Source organism: Phacochoerus africanus, chromosome 14 (assembly GCF_016906955.1).
Source record: "Phacochoerus africanus isolate WHEZ1 chromosome 14, ROS_Pafr_v1, whole genome shotgun sequence".
NCBI classification, from domain to species: Eukaryota; Metazoa; Chordata; class Mammalia; order Artiodactyla; family Suidae; genus Phacochoerus; species Phacochoerus africanus.
Window position 1 is genome coordinate 19,932,848 of NC_062557.1, and position 20,255 is coordinate 19,953,102.

The 20,255-nt window shown below is 43.5% G+C and overlaps 1 protein-coding gene across 5 annotated transcripts in view; it reads right to left on the reverse strand.

Annotated features, from left to right (window-relative positions):
* NBR1 (NBR1 autophagy cargo receptor) overlaps positions 1–20,255 on the reverse strand; it is a 32,198-nt gene that overhangs the window by 4,700 nt on the left and 7,243 nt on the right. For 3 of the 5 annotated variants that reach the window (XM_047759204.1, XM_047759203.1, XM_047759207.1), the window contains 17 exons: positions 19,326–19,344; positions 18,533–18,555; positions 13,222–13,416; positions 12,206–12,283; positions 11,243–11,457; positions 10,286–10,453; positions 9,667–9,876; positions 8,049–8,208; positions 7,668–7,958; positions 6,639–6,788; positions 6,067–6,142; positions 5,552–5,662; positions 5,136–5,300; positions 4,854–4,931; positions 2,534–2,954; positions 1,693–1,787; positions 960–1,017 (listed from right to left, as the gene is read on the reverse strand). In XM_047759204.1, the coding sequence (XP_047615160.1) occupies positions 960–1,017; positions 1,693–1,787; positions 2,534–2,954; positions 4,854–4,931; positions 5,136–5,300; positions 5,552–5,662; positions 6,067–6,142; positions 6,639–6,788; positions 7,668–7,958; positions 8,049–8,208; positions 9,667–9,876; positions 10,286–10,453; positions 11,243–11,457; positions 12,206–12,283; positions 13,222–13,416; positions 18,533–18,555; positions 19,326–19,344 (2,513 nt within the window). The remainder of the gene's footprint in view (positions 1–959; positions 1,018–1,692; positions 1,788–2,533; positions 2,955–4,853; positions 4,932–5,135; positions 5,301–5,551; positions 5,663–6,066; positions 6,143–6,638; positions 6,789–7,667; positions 7,959–8,048; positions 8,209–9,666; positions 9,877–10,285; positions 10,454–11,242; positions 11,458–12,205; positions 12,284–13,221; positions 13,417–18,532; positions 18,556–19,325; positions 19,345–20,255) is intronic. The other 2 variants (XM_047759206.1, XM_047759205.1) reach the window with 2 other exon arrangements.

Sequence of the window (20,255 nt, forward strand, 5' to 3'; positions counted from 1 at the left end):
AATACACAGTGGGCTTGCCCTTCCCACTCTCTTCCTGGTACTAATAAGCATGAACTGAATCTGAGCGCAATTCTTCCTGGTCTGGAATTTGAAGACTCTCTTTTTTTGGGGGGGGGGGACAATGTCATGCAGAAGTTTCTGGGCCAGGGATCAAACCCATGCCACAGCTGTAATCAGAGCCAAAGCAGTGACAACTCTGGATCTTTAACCCACTGAGCCAGGAGGGAACTCCTGGAATTTGAAGATTTTTTTTTTAAGGGCTACACCCATGGTATATGGAAGTTCCCAGGCTAGGGGTTGACCAGGAGCTGTAGCTGCTGGCCTACACCACAGCCACAGTAATGCAGAATCTGAGCCATGTCTGTGACCCACACAACAGCTCATGGCACCACCAGATCCTTAACCCACTGAGACCAGGGATCAAACCCATGTCTTCATGGATACTAGTCAGGTTCTTAACCTATGAGCCACAATGGGAACTCCCTGAAGACTTATTTTTTTCATTTTTATTTTTCGGTCTTTTGTCTTTTAAGGCTGCACCAGAGGCATATCGAGGTTCCCAGGCTAGGGGCTGAATCAGAGCTGTAGTTGCCGTCCTAAGCCACAGCCACAGCAATGTAGGATCCGAGCCCCATCTGCGACCTACACCACAGCTCAAGGCAATGCCGGATCCTTAACCCACTGAGCAAGGGCAGGGATTGAACCTGCATCCTCGTGGATGCTAGTCAGATTTGTTTCTGCTGAGCCATGATGGAACTCCCCCTGAAGACTCTTAAACATCACTAGCCCTCTGTTTAGTGCTGCTCACAAGCTTTAGAAGAAATAAGAACAAGAAGGAATGATGGCTGTCCTTCTCTGCTCTTGGGAGATGGCACATGCTCTGAGAAGCTCGTTTAAGCAGAAGCAATACTAGGATATCCACCTGCTTCTGAAGAAGAGGCTGCACAAGGTCCAGTTACCTTGAGTGGTCATAGCTCTTCTGTCTGCTGTTTACAAGTCCTGATGAGCCTCTGAGCTCTAAAAGCAAAAGAGCTGTTGGTTAGATGCAGCATCCATAAATGCTTGGTGTTTCCTACCTCACAGCAAGGCTATTTTTAAGGCAGGTGGCATCTGATCACAGTGTTTACAGTTTTGTTTCTTCTTTTTTTTTTAATATTTCAGAAATTTTGCAGGTGTTTAAGTGATAAGGGAAACTGTCTGGAATGCAAACCATTTATTTAATCAGCAAATGAATTCTATAATACTATCACACTGGTTTGCTAGTTCTCAAGTACTTTTAGGTTTTGTTTTCTGAGGAGGAATGGGAAATGACTCCGAGGATCTACTTGTAACTCCAAGGGGTTGTTCCCCTTATTTTGTAGACGAGGAAACACCTTCAGGTGTTATAAGCCTGCTGAACTGCTGCAAGGTCACACAGTGAGAAAAGGTCGAGCTGGGGCTGGAACCTACTGCTCTGGCTCCACAGCCTGTGTCCTTTCTTCTATTATAGCACAATGCCGACCTCTATGAGGTCTCGTTTGATAAATATTAAGGTAAGAGGACAGAAAAAGTGAGTATGAGGAAGGAGTACAGAAAGAGTCAAAGGGCAAGTTTCTAAAAACTGCCAAGAATCTTAAAGATAGAAAGCCTCTTTATACCTGGTTTCAACTAGAAAGGAGTGTAGAAAAAGTAAAAGCTCAGGTTGGTCATTACCTCCTCTGATCTGGTCAGAAACTGAAGAAACTTCTGGTATGCTGACAGGTAACTCCACTCCTGGGGAACCATGAGGCTGTGCACAGGGAGGAATCCTTGCAGAAAGACACAAATTGAGAGTTAGTTGACAAGGTACCTATGGTAACGGTGGAGAAACAGTAAACACAGCACAGCAGTGCCAAATTCTTTAGAGCGGCTCCTCAGGCTCTGATCCAGGTCTCTTGTCTGAACTGATGCATCGGGTGAACAGGGCTCATTTCACTTCTGGTTCTCCTCTTCAGCCACTGTCAAACCGTAAAGGCTGGCTTCAGTCTGGCCCACTCCCCCCTTACATCAAGTGGTGCCAAGAAAGGGAAATGGGAGAATGGTTTAAATTATAGTCAAGGCTCCACCATTTTCCATGCTGAAAGAGAGCAATGACACAGAGGGATCCAGTAGAGAATTCAAAATAACTTCTTTCTGGTTTTGTAGTATATTTGTCTCCATAATAGACTAAACTTCCTAATTATACTTGCTTTGGGTTAATATGAGAATCAGTTTTTGCTGCCTTTGCCCCTGAGTCAATAGAACAGGGAGGAGGGTCCAGGGATGCTTGGCTCTCAATGATCAAAACATAAGTAGATGGATTATACTTAGATAATTAAGATATACTAAGAATTTCTCTAAATCCAGAATCTACAAATACTGGGAAGTACAATTTTATTCATCTAGATTCCACTTTTACTATGGGAAATAGTCTCTTCCCCTGCTGACAAAGAAACAGGTTTTGAGATCAAGTTTATTTCTCTCTCTTTATTCCACCTCTGGAGAACAGCCCAGCAGAACAGGGTGTGGATGGTACCTGGGTAGCTGTGGTGGAGGCCCTACCACCTCCGGGGTTAGGGGCACTGTGTCCAGAGTCTGTGAGGTCGTAAGGATGTCATTGATGCTGTGCCCCTGGGGTTGGATCTCCCCTCCAGGGGGTCTTTTCCCAGCCTCGACTGGCTCCTGCCCAGCCTCAACCCCAGGCTCGCCTTCAGCCCCTCGCTCCAGGCCTGGCTGTGAGAGTGCAGAACTGTACATGGAGTCCCCCAGGGGGCGGCTCGTGTCAAAGCACTCAGGCAGAATGATGATGTAATCCTCTGAGGAAGCAGAGGATTGACTCTGAACTTCATCTTTAAGCTCATCATTTTCCTCCTCCGCAACAGCTTCTTCCTCAGCAATATGGACGATCTCTTCCCTCTCGTCTCCAAGTGGTCCCTCTTCTGGTGAGGCAAATTTCACTAAAGGATGAAAGTAACCAATTTTAAAGTATAAGGTAAAAGCAGCTCCTGGTGCTACCCTGACTCTACCAAGCATTATGGGTCATGAGCTACAATTATGAAAGCCAGAGGAGAAGAACGAACCAGAGGGCAGGACTGCTGCTGAAACCATAGCCATAGCCATATTGAAGTCTGAAGCCTACACAAAGCCAGAAAGAACCGCAAGGTCAGCAGAAACATCCAGGCTTCTGGGAACACTATGAATCCTAAAACAAGGAGGCCCTGTGCCCTTTCCTCTTCACCTGATGGTTATATACTGAGATGGGTTCAAATTAAAACTGATATATTTTAAGAGTTCCCATTGTGGTTCTGTGGGTTAAGAATACGACTAGTATCCATGAGGATGTGGGTTTGATCCCTGGCTTCACTCAGTGGGTTAAGGATCTAGTACTCTAGCAAGCTGTGGCATAGGTCTAAAATGCAGCTTGGATCTGGTGTGACTGTGGTGTAGGCTTGTGGCTGCAGCTTTGATTTAACCCCTAGCCTGGGAAATTCCATATGCTGCAGGTGTGGCCATTAAGAAAAAAAGAAAAAGGGAGTTCCCGTCGTGGTGCAGTGGAAATGAACCCGACTAGGAACCATGAGGTGGTGGGTTCGATCCCTGGCCTCGCTCAGTGGGTTAAGGATCTGGCATTGCCGTGAGTTGTGGTGTAGGTCACAGGCACGGCTTGGATCTGGCTTTGCTGTGGCTGTGGTGTAGGCTGGCAGCTACAGCTCCGATTTGACCCCTAGCCTAGGAACCTCCATATGTTGCAGGTGCAGCCCTCAAAATAAAGACAAAAAAAAAAAAAAAAAGGAAAAGGAAAAAGCAAAAGAAAAAAAAGCCTGATATATTATCTAACAATGCTATAAAAAAAGAAAATGGTGGTAAGCACTGCAGGACTATATGACCACTTTCCTCCTCTTTGCAAAAGTAATGAGTAGTCATGACAGAAAACTGGCCCAACATAGATGAGGGAAAAAAAAGAAATAAAGAAGTACCTGTAATCTTATCAGAGACAACTACTGTGAACATTTTGGTGTTAAGTCCTTCTATACTTTCTTAATATGCATTTGTACACAAGTGTGTAAAATGCATATATGTGTGTATTTATATATTATATAATTTATATTTTTTTTTGTCTTTTGTCTTTTTTTTTGTTGTTGTTGTTGTTGCTATTTCTTGGGCCGCTCCCTCGGCATAGGGAGGTTCCCAGGCTAGGGGTTGAATTGGAGCTGTAGCCACCGGCCTACGCCAGAGCCACAGCAACGCGGGATCCGAGCCGCGTCTGCAACCTACACCACAGCTCATGGCAACGCTGGATCGTTAACCCACTGAGCAAGGGCAGGGACCGAACCCGCAACCTCATGGTTCCTAGTCGGATTCGTTAACCACTGCGCCATGACGGGAACTCATTATATGTTTATTTTAAACAAAAGTGAGATATATCATTCTCAAAGGTATAGGTCAAATTTCATTGCGAGAAACAAGAGATTTTTCCACATTATTTTCATGTAGAAGAATCTGCGTTTTTGGATAGTAAGTGTTTTTTTTTTTTTCTTTTTTTTCAATGCCCATGGAAGTTCCTGGGCCAGAGATCGAACCTGGGTTGCTGCAGTGACAATACCAGATTCTTAGCCCTATGCAACAGAACAAGGGAACTCCTGGAGGCCCCGTGCCCCTTCCTCTTCACCTGATGGTTATATACTTAAATGCATGATATTGGTTTTAGCTACCTGGTATCTAGAAATTTCTGCCATAAAGAAATTATAGCAGAATTTAACCTTGAGAAATTTAGTTTGGTGCTTCTGCCCACTATTTCCTGAAGAAAGGAGACAACTGAGCTCTAATGGGCGTGTTGAGGAGCTCTGTTAACTTACAAGAAGACTCTTTACTGCAGAATCCAGGCAGCACAAATGGCTGCTGTTCCTCTGTGGTGTGCAGCTGGAATTCTGCCCCTGGAAAGTGCAGAAATGAGTTATGGTAGCTGCTTTGCTCCTGATGCTATAAATAATGGTCAGGTACTATATGCAGAAATAATCACGATCTGAATTCTAACAAATATCACTACCTCCATTCTCAGTAAAGAAGAACACATCTATCTAGCTCAGGTCTGTCGATCACAATACAGGTGCTTGGAGGGGGGAATTGAGGACACTCACTGTGCGGGGACTTCTGTCTACAAGGTGGTTTGTGATCTGGAGCAGCATCCAAGGTAAGGGACCGGATTACTGTCTCGCACACAAACTGGGTCCCACTCAGGTCGTCATCCGCTTCCTCCACTGAAGAAATGTTTTCAGCCTTCTTCTTCACTGACACCGTGGAGTCTGAAAGAGACAGAACTTTGTCTGCACTTGGTGTCTGGAAACTGGGTGAAGTCTCTAGTCATGTACTCGTGCTAAGCCGATGCCAAGGAATAACTGCCATCAGTGCCATACGAAGGTGAGGAGACTTCAAAAAATGAAATCCTACAGAAACCCCATTCACACACCAAGGTATGGTTAGTAGGGGGTATGTGTAACAGGGTGTGGTATGGAAAGGGAGGATGCAAATACTTTACAAATATTTAACCCCTTACCAGGAAGTGCTTTAAATCCCGCCCCTTCACTCTCTTCCTGTATCTGCCCCAAGCCTGGCTTCTCTATTAAAGGACTGTCATGTGGCAGAGGAGACATGCAGGGAGTCATATCTGGAGAATGAAGACAGGAGAACCATCAACCAAGAAAAGCATCACATAAACAACGGTCTGTCCAGAAGCAGCAGCTCATAGGCTTCCTGCCTCCTGCAGGGCTAAAATAAACCCAGGTATGCTTCAAGGTCTGTTGTAAAGAATTTCCCTAGACCATTAGGTACACAAGTATCTCAGACAGATCAATCAATGCAGGAAGGATCATAAACAGTTGTTTGGCTTTGAAAGACCATGGCCAAGACACAGAACCATGAATGTAAAGGAACAAAGGGACACAGCTATCTAGAGATAAATGGAGAAGAGGGACCCTTTATGGTGGGGAAGCCTTGCACCAACTTGCACTGTTGCCTCTGACTTTTGTGCTCGTTAATAAAATAAACAAGGTGGATGAGTGACATTCTTACCAACAGGCGTGTTGTGGGGCACTCTCTCCAACTCTTGGACAATGTTTATATCCAACAGCTCAAAGGACAGCAGGTCCTGGGAGGCAAAAAGAGGGGCAGTTTAGGTTACTTGAAGCACATGCTAGAGCCATGTTTTGTCTTGACGGGACCTGCAGGCCACTGCACTCCACACCATCCCACATTCAACTCTGTTCAAAGACATGCCTTGTCTCAGTCAAGTGAAACAAGAAGAGTTAAATGGGAACTAGATGTTCAAATAACCAAATGGCAGGAAACAGAGGAAACGCAGTGGGGAAGAAGGTGATCCCGTAAGGCAGAAACGAAGAGGCAACTAAAGGGAGGTTGTGGGGAAGCATAAGTTCAGTTCTCAATTCAAAAAGGAAACATTTAGTTTAGTAACTTGCTTCCACTGGTGATCTCCTTACCATTCAGTGCATCTGGCCAGACTAAAGCGGGCATATCTCTAACTTCCTGGACACCACCCGTGGCTATACCACCTTCTCTTCAACAAGGTAAGGACTCTTTCCCCAACACTTTCTGTCCCTTGCCCCTCAAAATGCTCAATCTTCCACCTGGGCAGTCAGAAGGTCCACGGATGGGATGTAGAGCCCCCTCTCGCTGGCAACATTTTTTGCCTTCTGTGGGATGCAGGTTCCTGTTCCTTCTGTCCGCTCAGCTGTTTCACCAGGCTGGATTTCTTCTTTAGCCAGAAGAAAAGCTTCCTGTGGAGAGAAACCATCAGGACAAAGTTTAGGACCTCAACAGAACTCAAAAGGCAAGGCAGGCTGATGGCTGCCTCCCTAAAAACAAAAGCACTGCATGTTTTAAAAAAGGATTTTTGTGGGGGGTTCTTTTTAGGGCTGCACCTACAGCTTATGGAGGTTCCCAGGCTAGGGGTAGAATTGGAGCTGTAGCCCGCTGGCCTAAGCCACAGCTCATGGCAATGCTGGATCCTTAACCCACTGAGCGAGGCCAGGGATCAAACCTGCGTCCTCACGGATGCTAGTCAGATTCATTTCCACCGAGTCATGACAGGAACTCCAAAACTTTTTGTTTTGATATTAATTTTAGACTTATAGAAAGGTTCCAAAAATAGTAGCGTTCACTAATCACCCCCTCACCCTGCTTCCCCTATGGCAATAGCTTGGATTAAGCATAGTAACAATAACCAAAACCAGGACATTAACACTGGGTAAATAAATTTATGCAGAAAACACTCAAAAAAAGTGGCCCTACTAATACAGGGAAGGTGCCTAAAAAAACTGCCCAGTAACCAGGACAAGATTTCATCAGTATTTAGAAAACACATGCAAGGGATGTTGAAGAGAGACTGACTGTTAAGTGGCAGAGCCACCAGCCCAGCAGGTCCACAGACCAGATGTGCCTGCTTTCCTTCATGTAGCAAAGAGGCTGGCCATGCATCACTACGAAGAAATACAAAAGCACTGAAGGATGCCTGAACAAGATCCAAAGGACGCCTAACAAAGCCCCTGAAGACTAGGCCCAATATAAGCACACTGATGGGGAGAAGCCAGCCTTTCCAGAGTTCTGGAAGAGCTGTGAGTGGCTCTTTGGTTTTTGTCATCCCCTCCAATGCTCACCTCTTGCTGACAGGTGAGACTATCAGCTTTGCTTGAGCTGATCATGCCCTTTTCAACGTCATTAAGGCTCTCTGTGGAGGGGAAAGGATCCACTATGATACTGCACCAGACCCGAGGCCCAAACTGCTGGCCTTTGTGAGAAAGACGCCAGTGGGAAGTGTATGTTCCCTCCAAGGCTGGGGCAATGAACTCCACAGAAACAACTCCCACATGGCCGGCCTTGAGGCAGGGAACCAAAACATCCTTCTTTTCTGCAGAAGCCAAAGTCAGGTTTCCCCACATGAACTTAAGCTGAAAAGAACAGTGACAAGAGAAAGTTAGTTAGCTGAACACTCTGCCACCTCAAATCACTTCATCTTCACATACTGTGGGGGAAAATACCTTTGTGTCTGTACTCCACTTTACATTTCCTGTATTTTTCATCCTCCAGTGCTTGATGAACTTGGTTCCTGGCTGAAGGTGAGTCCCATCAGGCAAATTCTCATCCACAAATGCTGCACTGAGGGTTGGCATAACCGGGGCACAGGGCTGCAAAGGGAGCCTGAATAGAAATTCAGATAGTCATTTGCTAATGGCTGTGATGGCTTCTTCTTCTTCTTCTTTTTTTTTTTTTTTTGGCTTTTTAGGGTGACAGGTGCAGCACATGGAGGTTCCCAGGCTAGGGTTTGAATTGGAGCTGCAGCTGCCGGCCTACGCCACAGCCACAGCAACACAGGATCCAAGCCACGTCTGCAACCTACACCACAGCTGATGGCAATGATGGCTCCTTAAACCACTGAGAGAGGCCAGGGATCGAACCCACAACCTCATGGTTCCTAGTCGGGTTCATAACCCGATGAGCCACAGTGGGAATTCCTGTGACAGCTTCTGAATACCTAATAATGTTCAAGGGACAGACCGTGACCCTGGAGGATATACTAATGTATTTGTCTTAAAAATAATACTAAGTCAGAAAGAGAAACACCATATGCTATCACTTATATCTGAAATCTAATATACGGCACAAATGAACCTATCTACAGAAAAGAAACAAACTCATGGACTTGGAGAACAGACTTGTGGTTGCCAAGAGGGAGGGAGTGGGATGGACTGGGAGTTTGGGGTTAATACATGTAAACTATTGCATTTGGAGTGGATAAGCAATGAGATCCTGCTGTATAGCACAGGGAACTACATCTAGTCACTTGTGATGAAACATGAGGGAGGATAATGTGAGAAAAAGAACGTGTGTGTGTGTGTGTATATATATATATGCATACGTATGACTGCGTCACTTTGCAGGACAGCAGAAATTGACAGAACACTGTAAACCAACTATAGCAGAAAAAATAAAAATCTTCAAAAAAGAAGAAAAAAAAATACTACTAATTTTTTTTTCCTGTCTTTTTGCCTTTTTCCCTTTTCTAGGGCCGCACCTGCAGCATATGGTGGTTCCCAAGCTAGGGGTCTAATCGGAGCTGTAGACACCGGCCTGCACCACAGCCACCGCAACTCAGGATCTGAGCCGCGTCTGTGACCTACACCACAGCTCACAGCAACGCCGGATCCTTAACCCACTGAGCAAGGCCAGGGATCGAACCTGCAACCTCATGGTTCTTAGTCAGATTCGTTAACCACTGAGCCACGATGGGAACTCCAAAAATTTTTTAAAAAGAGGATAGACCTGACTCCTGAGTTAAAAAGCCATGGTGAGGATAAGTAAAAAGGTCCATAAATAAAACAACTAGAGAGTTGGGCTCTTAAAATGTTTACTCCTTTTGCTCCAAATCCATACTGGCTCCAGTGAAGAGAGATCATACCAGCCAGTTCTGAACCTAACTGGTTTCTATCTTTCTGAAGAAGGCAACAAAGCAAGTGCAAAAGATAACTATCAAATCACTCTTTAAGAACATCAGGATGGGAAAATGCAAAGTTTTAAGGGTTTGGGTGCTACGGGCTGCCAATACATAAGACAGAAATTGGCTTTAGTTCCAGTTTGGAGGGCTGGCCCTGGGCTTACATCAGGGTGTTAGACTGCAGCAGGCTCTCAGGTCGGCCTAAAGGAGACTTGGGGCTCTGGAGCCCGTGGATCGAATTCCACAGATGAATCTTCCTGTGGAGTTTAAGCTGCTTTTTAAGTTCCTTGACCTCTGCTTTACGCTGCTTCTTCTCAGCTCGCAACCTTTGCTTTTCTGCCTTAAGAAAGTTCTTGTCAACCTGCTTCTGGAGCCTGTGAGATAACAAATGAAAGTCTTAAAAAACAAACCTCACAAACAAATCTTGAAGCTCTTTTGAGCCACTTTCGGTTTCCATCAGCTTCTCCTTTAGCTTCTTACTTTTTTGGCAGCGCCCACAGCATGCAGAAGCTCCCAGGCCAGGGTTCGAACTCAAGTCACAGCAGTGACAATGCTAGATCCTTAACTGCTAGGCCACCATGGACCTCCTACTTTAGTTTCTTAATTTCTTTCTGTAGTTTTTATTTCCATCTCATTAACTTTGGATAATTACTCCTGTCACTGCACAACAGCTGGAAAGGAGTAGGAACTAAGGAAACTATTTGTAGTTTTATGATTCACGTGCTGTTATCAAAACCAAGAAGCTAACCAGAGAACAAGCATCCCATGTATGTATGGTTTTACCTGGCTTGTTCCAGAGCAGCAGGAAGACGAGGGGTAGAGAATGGTGAGTGAGAGAAGGGTTCAGAGGAACCCACAACAGGTCTCCTCAGCTTCAGCAGGACATGGTTGGAGTCATGGGCATACGGCCCCGATTCACAATCTTCACAGATATTGTAGGATGGGCAGAGGCTGTGAGGAAAAGAATGGCACAGTGGGAACGACCTGAGGTCAGGAGTTATGAACACAGACTTCCATATTCGCTCTATTACCAGCTAGGTGGTAACCTGAACATGTCACTCATCCATGTCATGTCTCAATCCTCATGAATAAAATGAGGATAACAACACTTAATCTACATCTATTTCTTTTCTCCTTCCTTCCTTTTCCTTCTCCCTCCCTCTTTCTCCCTCTCTTTCTCCTTTCTTCCTTTTTTGTCTTTTTAGGGTTGTGCCTGTGGCACACAGAAGTTCCCAGGCTAGGGGTCAAATAGGAGCTGTAGCTGCCAGCCCACACCACAGCCACAGCAACACGGGATCCAAGCCGTATCTGCGACCTACACCACAGCTCACAGCAATGCCAGATCCTTAATCCACTGAGTGAGGCCAGAGATTGAACCTGCATCCTCACGAGTATTAGTCAGATTCGCTTCTGCTGAGCCATGAAGGGAACTCTGACCTACAGTTATTTCAAAGGACAACCTATGGGAAGAAATAAGCTAAAAAAGCATTTGGAAGAGGGAGACAATTCTTGATGTTCCAATTTTGTTTGGCTCTGTTACTTCAAATGTATATCCAAACACAGCAATGCGAACAGTATAATAACATCAGTTATTTTTCTCTTCCAGGCGAAGACTTATTTCCATTTCAGACGTACTATGTCTGATGCTTAGAGGTAGAGTACACACTTTACCTCCCAGAACACTAGAAGGCTAGCTCTAGGGACTGCTAACACTGGTTCATTGCCAAGTCACTGCTTTACCTGCATTGGTAGCGCACTCCAACGATACTCCTTTGGCAACCGCTGCAAGCAATGTGCCAGTTGAACTGGTTTTCTGGCAAAGACAATGTTTCCTCTGAAATAGGCATTGAGACTTCTGAGGGACAGGAACCCGAGGATGGATTCTGGAGGACAAGCTTCTCATGTAAAGTCTGTTCAAGCTTCTCAACAGTTTCTTTTACCACTTGCTCTCTGAACTAGAATACAGAGAAGACAGGGGAAAAACTCTCAGTTCCAAATTAGAAAAAGGCATGAAGATATCAAATGGACCTGAAATCTCACCATCTCTGGTATAACCTAAGAACATAATATAGATAATAGCTACTGAATGGACAGAAACATAGCAAAATACAGCTAAACTGGCTCCAGGGAAAACACCAAGAAATCCTTTGATGAGTAAATTTCTAACTCTTCCTTCTCATACATAGAGATGTGTCCCTTTCCCTTATACCCTGAGAATTAAACTCCCTCTTTTTTCTAGTACATCACTGTAAAAGCTAGGGACTTTCTTTTTTTACTTCTTTTTTTTTTGTCTTTTTGCCTTTCCTAGTGCCACTCCCACGGCATGTGGAGGTTCCCAGGCTAGGGGTCGAATCGGAGCTGTATACGCTGGCCTCCGCCAGAGCCATAGCAACACGGAATCCAAGCAGCGTCTGCGACCTACACTACAGCTCATGGCAACGCTGGATCCTTAATCCACTGAGCAAGGCCGGGGATCGAACCCGCAACCTCATGGTTCCTAGTCGGATTCGTTAACCACTGAGCCACGACAGGAACTCCATTAGGGACTTTCTTGATTGGTCGCTCTAGTTTGGAAATTATTAACTATCCCTCTTCATTCACCTGCACCAGAGGCAGCAGCCATCTGGGTTCAGTTCTCTATTTCTTCCACATTCTACCTGTGCCAATATTGCCGCTAAAGCCCAAGCCAGAGAGCTCACTCACTGTCTCTAGGTAGCTTGTGAACCAGTCCGGGGGCTTGTCTTGAGGCTGGTCTCCATCACATGGAGCAGGTGGAAACTGCTGCAAGGAAATACAATCCAAGATCTTAGAGGTTATTATTATTATATATATTTTTGGCCACGCCCTTGGCATATCAAAGTTCTGTGGCCAGTGGTCAAACCCATGCCACAGCTGTGACCTGAGTCATAGTAGTGACAATGCTGGATCTTAACCTGCTGCACCACCGTGGAACTCTTTTTTCCTGTTTAATTTTCATGAAATGTATTATCTTGAGCTTTTTTTTTTCTTTTCTTTCTTTTTAGGTTGAACCTGTGGCATATGGAAGTTCCCAGGCTAGGGGTTGAATCAGAGCTACAGCTGCTGCCCTACACTACAGCTCATGGCAATGCCAGATCCTTAACCCACTAACCCACTGAGTGGGGCCAATGATTGAACCAGAATCCTCATGGATACCAGTCGGGTTGGTTACTGCTGAGCTGCAACGGGAACTTCCTATTTTGAGGTTTCTTTTGTCAAATAAGGGAAATACATGGTTTAAAAAAAATGACCATCAAGGAGTATTAAAAAAACCCCAAAGTTTGTTGTCACCCTATTCATGTTCCTCTCCAGAAGTAACCACTATTCTTAGTTTCAAAAAGTCAGAAAGAGATGACTTTTTTTGTCTTTTGTCTTTCTAGAGCCCCCGCAGCATATGGAGATTCCCAAACTAGGAGTCTAATTGGAGCTACGGCTGCCAGCCTATGCCAGAGCCACAGCAACGCCAGATCCGAGCCTCGCCTGCGACCTACACCACAGCTCATGGCAACGCCGGATCCTTAACCCACTGAGTGAGGCCAGGGATCAAACCTTCAACCTCATGGTTCCTAGTTGGATTCGTTTCCGCTGTGCCATGATGGGAACTCCAGAGATGACTTTTCATCTTTGATGGGCAGATCACATCTTAGACCAGAGACAATGAAACACAGGTAATTGTAGAGACAGGTTCATTCTCTTCATACCTGTGCTATAGGCTCCTCTTGGGTCTTCATGTCTGATCCCAAGATTCTCACCAGTGAAGAATAATGTGCAAGTGGCTTCTTCCCTGTCCTTACAACTGGTCGTTTTTCTGCTCCAACTCGGGGTGGGGTGTCGTCAACAGCAGAGTAGCCTTCGTGGACTTGCATCTGCAGCTGGTTTCCCTGCTTAACTGCCATCTGAGAGCATACATTGTGAAATAAAAACAGTATTGTATGATTCTCCTTTCCAAATGAAATTTCAGAGACAACTAAACAGGTGTGGTGAAATACGCTGCAAAGTATCAGGATCTGTTTGTTTTATTAAGTCAAATGAGTTAATACTCAGCCTGCTGTTTCTTTGTCAAGAATGTTAAGTAGAAATGGTTTTATTACTAAAAAACAAAAGCAGGTTTTTGGCCACTTTATTAGGTGAGGGGTTTCATTAACTCGGTTATTACTCTTCTAAGTTTTTTTTGTTTGTTTGTTTGGGTTTTTTTTTTTTTGGTCTTTTTGCCATTTCTTGGGCTGCTCCTGCGGCATATGGAGGTTCCCAGGCTAGGGGTCGAATCGGAGCTGTAGCCGCCGGCCTACGCCAGAGCCTCAGCAACTCGGGATCCGAGCCTCGTCTGCAACCTACACCACAGCTCACGGCAACGCCGGATCCTTAACCCACTGAGCAAGGCCAGGGGTCGAACCTGCAACCTCATGGTTCCTAGTCAGATTCATTAACCACTGAGCCACGAAGGGAATTCCTCTGTTTAATTTTTAAAAATTTTAAGTGTAATTGATATTAGTTCAGATGTACATGATTGGACACTTGCATACACTGCGAAATTATCAACTACACAATGTCTAGTTATCATCTATTAACTGGTATTCACGTAGGACTCCACTTATGGATCCTAATCTCAACTTCTTTCCCCCTTTTTCTTTGTCTTTTTAGGGCCACACCTGTGGTACATGGAAGTTCTTGGGCTGGGGTGAATCAGAGCTGCAGCTGCCAGCCTACACCACAGCCACAGAAACACAAGATCTGAGTTTTGTTTGTGACCTGCACTGCAATTCGCAGCAACTCGGATTGTTTACCCACTGATCAAGGCCAGGGATCAAACCCACATCCTCATGGATACTGGTCGGGTTCTTAACCTACTGAGCCACAATTAGGAACTCCCCTAATCTCACCTTTTTAACAGTCAATTCTAGAGCCCAAGAAACTTAATGTCCCATAAGTAGCCACCTCTTTTAGAAGAGCATCTTCTTAAGTATCCTACTTTGAAAGCTCAACTTCAAGGAATATCTGTGGTTCAAGAAGAGATTAAGGTCCAAGCCTATGGGGTTTTAGTTCCTCCCACTTGTTACCCAGTGGCAAGAAGAGATTGGGGTCAAGCCCATGGGGTTTTAGTTCCTCCCACTTGTTACCACTTGTTACCTTTATCTATTTTCACATACCACACTCATAAGATTCCAATTAAAAATAGCATTCCAGGTATTACCTTACACCAGCCAGAATGGCCATCATCCAAAAGTCTACAAACAGTAAGTGCTGGAGAGGGTGTGGAGAAAAAGGAACACTAGTACACTGTTGGTGGGATTGTAAATTGGTGCAACCACTGTGGAAAGCAGTATGGAGATTCCTCAGAAAACTAAACACAGAACTACCATTTGATCCAGCAATCCCACTCCTGGGCATCTACCCAGAGAAAACCATGACTCGCAAAGACACATGTACTCCAATGTTCATTGCAGCACTATTTACAATAGCAAAAACATGGAAACAACCTAAATGTCCATCGACAGAGGAGTGGCTCAAGAAGATGTGGTACATACACACAATGGAATATTACTCAGCCATTAAAAAGAACGAAATACCTCTTGCTAGAAGAGCAAGGTAGTACTGAATAGGCTTTGTCTGAACAACACTAGCTTTGAGCAGCCTGGGCCAGAAGAATAATGAGCCTAAGAGTAACCTTACAATTCTAAAGAAAATGAAAAGAAATATCTTATCAAAAAGCACAGGAAGAGGGGTTCCTTGGTGGCTCAGTAGGTTAAGGAGCCAGCATTGCCACTGCTGTGGCAAAGATTCAATCCCTGGCCCAGAAACTTCTGCATGCTGCAAGCATGCCCCTCTCCCCTAAACAAACAAACAGAAACACAGGAAGAATATGAACAGGTACAAACTAAGCATGTTATTAAAAGACTAAGAATAAGGAGGAGATAAGAGAGAAGCTGCTCAAAGGCTCTACAAAAAGAAGAAAATGGAAGTGTTCAAGATACTGAGCAAGAAACTAAAAAAGGCCAACCAAACGTAATTTATAAATGGAGTATCTTCTTTAAAAACAAAAACAGGGAGTTCCCGTCGTGGCGCAGTGGTTAACGAATCTGACTAGGAACCATGAGGTTGCGGGTTCGATCCCTGCCCTTGCTCAGTGGGTTAACGATCCGGCGTTGCCATGAGCTGTAGCGTAGGTTGCAGATGCAGCTTGGATCCCATGTTGTTGTGGCTCTGGCATAGGCTGGCAGCTACAACTCTGATTCAACCCCTAGCCTGGGAACCTCCACATGCCGCAGGAGCGGCCTAAGAAATGGCAAAAAGACAAAAAATAAAAAAAAAAATAAAAAAAAATAAAAACAAAACCAAAATTAAATCAGACACATCATCCTTAATCAAGGGTGAAACTGGATTGCTACACTACACTGGAATATAAAATGACCAAATATTTCGTTTTTGTAAAAGGAAATTATCTATATATACTCTACATAATTATTTCTTTTTTTTTTTTTTCACAGCCACATCTATGGCACATGGAAGTTCCCAGGCCAGAGGTCGAATCAGAGCCACAGAGATAGCATTGGGTCCTTAACCCATTGAGCTACCAGAGACTCTGAATTCTCTTTCTTAAAACTAAAGTATAGGTGATTTACAATACTATGTGTTTCAGGTGTATAACATAGTGATTTGCATTTTTTAAAGATTACATTCCACTTATTATAAAATACTGGCTAAATTTCCTGTGCTGTAAATATATCCTCTTAGCTTATTTTATACCTAATAGTTTGTACCTCTTCATCTACCACCCCTATCTTGTCCCACCTCGCCCACAGTGGTAACCATTAGTTTGTTTTCTGTATCTGTGAGTTGGTTTCTATTTTATTTACTAGTTTATTTTTTAAATTCCACATATAGTATTTGATGACAACATATAGTATTTGTCGTTCTCTGATTACTTCACTAAGTTACATCCATGTTGTTGCAAATGGCAAAATTTCATTATTTTACGGCTGAGTAGTATTCCATTGTGTGTGTGTGTGTATGACATCTTCTTTACCCATTCATCTGCTTGCTGATGGACACTTAGGTTGCTTCCAATCTTGTCTATTTGTAAATAATGCTGCTATGAACACTAGGGCACATGGATCTTTTCAAATTAGTTTTTTTTTTTTTTTTTTAATGGCTGCAGCTGCATCTGTGGCATATGGAAGTTCCCAGGTTAGGGGCTGAATTGGAGTTGCAGCTGAGGTCTATGCCACAACCACAGCAACACCAGACTGGAGCTGCACCTATGACCTATGTCGCAGCTTGCAACAACGCTGGCTCCTTAACCCACTGAGGGAGGCTAGGGATTGATCCTGCTTCCTCAAGGACACTATGTAGGGTTCTTAACCTGCTGAGCCACAAGGGGAATGCCCAAATTAGTTTTTGTTTCCTTCAGATGTATACCCAGGAGTGGAACATACGGTAATTGTGCCGTACGGTAATTCTATTTTTAGTTTCTTGAAGAACCTCCAAACTGTTTTCCACAGTGGTTGCACCAATTTACATTCCCACCAACAGCATACAAATGTTCCCTTTTCTCCACATCCTGACCAACATTTATTTATGGTCTTTTTTTTGGTCATGCCCTCAGCAGGCAGAAGTTCCCAGGCCAGGGATCAAACCCATGTCACACCAGCAACAATGCTAGATCGTTAACCCACCAGGCCACCAGAGAAGTCCTTTATGGTCTTTTAGATGATAGCCATTCTGACAGGTGTGAGGTGATTTGTTTCTTACTTATTTGCCTCTGAAGGAAGGCTGGCCTGGAGAACATAAAGAACCTTCTATTGGAGTGACAGGTTCAAATACTTTTTTAACAGGAAATTCAGATGATAATGTTTAGAAAACTTAAAAAATATACACATACATGTGTGTTCAGATGTATATACATATATATGTGTACAGACACACACAGACACACACACACACAAGGCCAGCTCACCAGGCAGTTTGCCACCTCCTATTCCAGACCATAAACCAAGAAGTTTTTATAAAATGCTTGGTAGAGTCTGTGGAAAAAACTGCTCAATAAACAACTGTAATAAAATGTATCAGAATATAAACATGGGATCTTAAGTATTATATAGCAATATATTTTAAAAAGTATAAAAATCTCGCTTGCTGGGGCAAGACAGACTTACATAAACTCTAGACTCCTGCGATCCAAGATTTACGACTGAATAGATAATCTAACATTGTCTGTGGGAAGGGTAGAAGAATTCTGAAAGTTTTAGAAGACTTTTTTTAGCGAGCTACTATTGCTTCTGAGAACACAGAAAGAGAAAAGCCAGAAGAGATGGACAAAAGTCAAGGGATGTGGGGGACAGCACCTTAGAATAGCTTAAAAGCAAAAAGGAAATAGGAAGACCACATGAAAACTGAGGCAGAGAACACTGGCTAAACTTTTAAAATAAGTGGCATCCATAACAGCAATTTTGACTAAAAACCAGAAAGGGTTAAATCTAGCTCCTAATTACAAAACAAAACAAAGCAAAACTTGCCTTTCCCTCATTAGATCAAAAGTGATTATGGAAAATGGCTTTGTCTGGATTAGAAGTTTATAAAGGATAGTGAAAGGCCAGCTTAGTACTCCTTAAATAAGTGACCTTGAGGAATCCTCTAATTCACCACTGACAAAAAGATTGTAACTGGATGGTTTATACCTTAAATTCTTCCACATTATAGTTTAACATTCTATAGGGAAGAAGATGAAGGAAAGAGATGAAAAGTGTGAACCAGAAAGCATCATTCCAGAGTTCTCTGTATTCTGAAATGCCAGGATGATGGCATCCAGATAGGCAATGAGATGCAATGATAACTGGCAAGAATCTTTTTATTAGGAGTACCTATCACTGTGCAGTATACCATATACCAAACTCATTTGAGTTTTGCTGTGTTTATAGCCATTAGTTCCTCCCCATGGCTAACAGAATTCAGGCTCAAATTTTAGCCCATAAACGTTTTTTAAGTTCTTCGAAAATAAGATAAAATAATCATTACCTTAAGGGCTTCTTCATACTCTCCTAAAGGACAAAAAATACATACTGTGATATTTTTTCACTAGACCAAAAGATTCTATTAATCACACAGTCATTTCTTACTTTTAAGACTTCTTAGCTTACAATCCTTATACATGAATAGCTACTACCTTTTTTGCTGACAAACTCTCTTCTCATCCTATCGTAAATAGAAGCTACTTACAGATTAGTTCTCCCCATTTAATCCCTCTCTCTGTGCTACTAGAGCCTTTCAATTATAAAAACTCAATCCAGCTCCTTCACACTAGACTTAGTGAGGCCCAGGACTCAAGGGAGTTCAGGGATAGTGTTAATACTATCATTTCAGCTGGTAAAAAATAAGCTTTCGGGGCTATCCTGGGAACCTACCCTTCAAATATAACATTGTTCCTGTGGGAAGATGCACTCCATGCTCTAAACAACCAACTGTCTTATTTGAGTCAAGGACAAAAGCAATACCAGGAAAACATGTTTTCATGTGTTGAACTGGGAAGCATATTTTCAGAAGATTAGCATCTTAAGTATAAGAGAACCTCTCATTAAAGGTATCCTTTGGGTCCAATCAAGGTATCAACTTGTATACAAAAAACTGCTATAAAATAAAGATCTGCTATGTAACTAATGCTCATGGGTGAGTGCAATGTCAATTTACTAAACATCAAATTCTACTCTAAAACCAGTACTGCAGCAAGATATGAGTGAAAATGGACATGCCAATGCACACGAACAGATTAAGGCTTTTAAATATAGCTGAACAGGTTCTCCTAGGGACTCACCTTGACTGTTGATGGATACCTGTAAAAGAAAAAAAGCGACATCAGTTGAGCATGCTCAGGTCAGGGGTTCAGCTTTTCCAGTATCATGAACTAGCTAATAATTATTAAGGAATTGTATTGCTTAACTATTCTATCCTCCTTTATTTCAGGTCCATTATGGGACAACATAATATAGTGGTTAGGAGCCTGGGCTCTGGAGCCAGAGGGTATGAAGTGTGTATACCAGAAGGCATGAGTAATACTCTACTCTGCTACTTCTAAACTTCTGTGCTTTTTGGTCGAGTTAAACTCTGTGCCTCAGTTTCCTCATGGGTAAAAGAGAGAAGATAACAGTGTGTACATACATAGTATTGTTGTTAGTCTGACATACTTTAACCACCCAGTAAAGGTTTGCCATTATTATTTATTTATTTTTCGGGTCACACCCAGGGCACATTTAAGGTCCCAGGATAGGGGTCAAATAGGAGCTGTAGCTGCAGATTTACACCACAGCCATAGCAATGCCAGATCTGAATGGTGTCTATGACCTACACTACAGCTTACGGCAATGCTGGATCCTTAATCCACGAGCAGGGCCAGGGATGGAGCCTGCATCCTTATAGATACTAGCTGGGTTCGTTACCACTAAGCCACAAAGGAAACTCCTGTCATTATTATTTTTATTATTACAAACTAAAGAGCAGCTTGTGATAGAGTTGAACATAAGGTCGCTACAGAGTTTTAAAAGTTATCTCTGAGATTTTCTTTCCTTTTTTTTTTTTTTTAGCAGAGAGCAGCAAATGGAAATTCCTGGGCCGGGGACTGAACCCACAGCACCTCAGATACAACTGGATCCTTAACCCACTGCGCCATAGCAGGAACTCCTCTTAGATGTTCTTCTTTGGGTTGCTTCCCTCTTTCTCAGCTCCATTTCAGATGCCACATATTGGG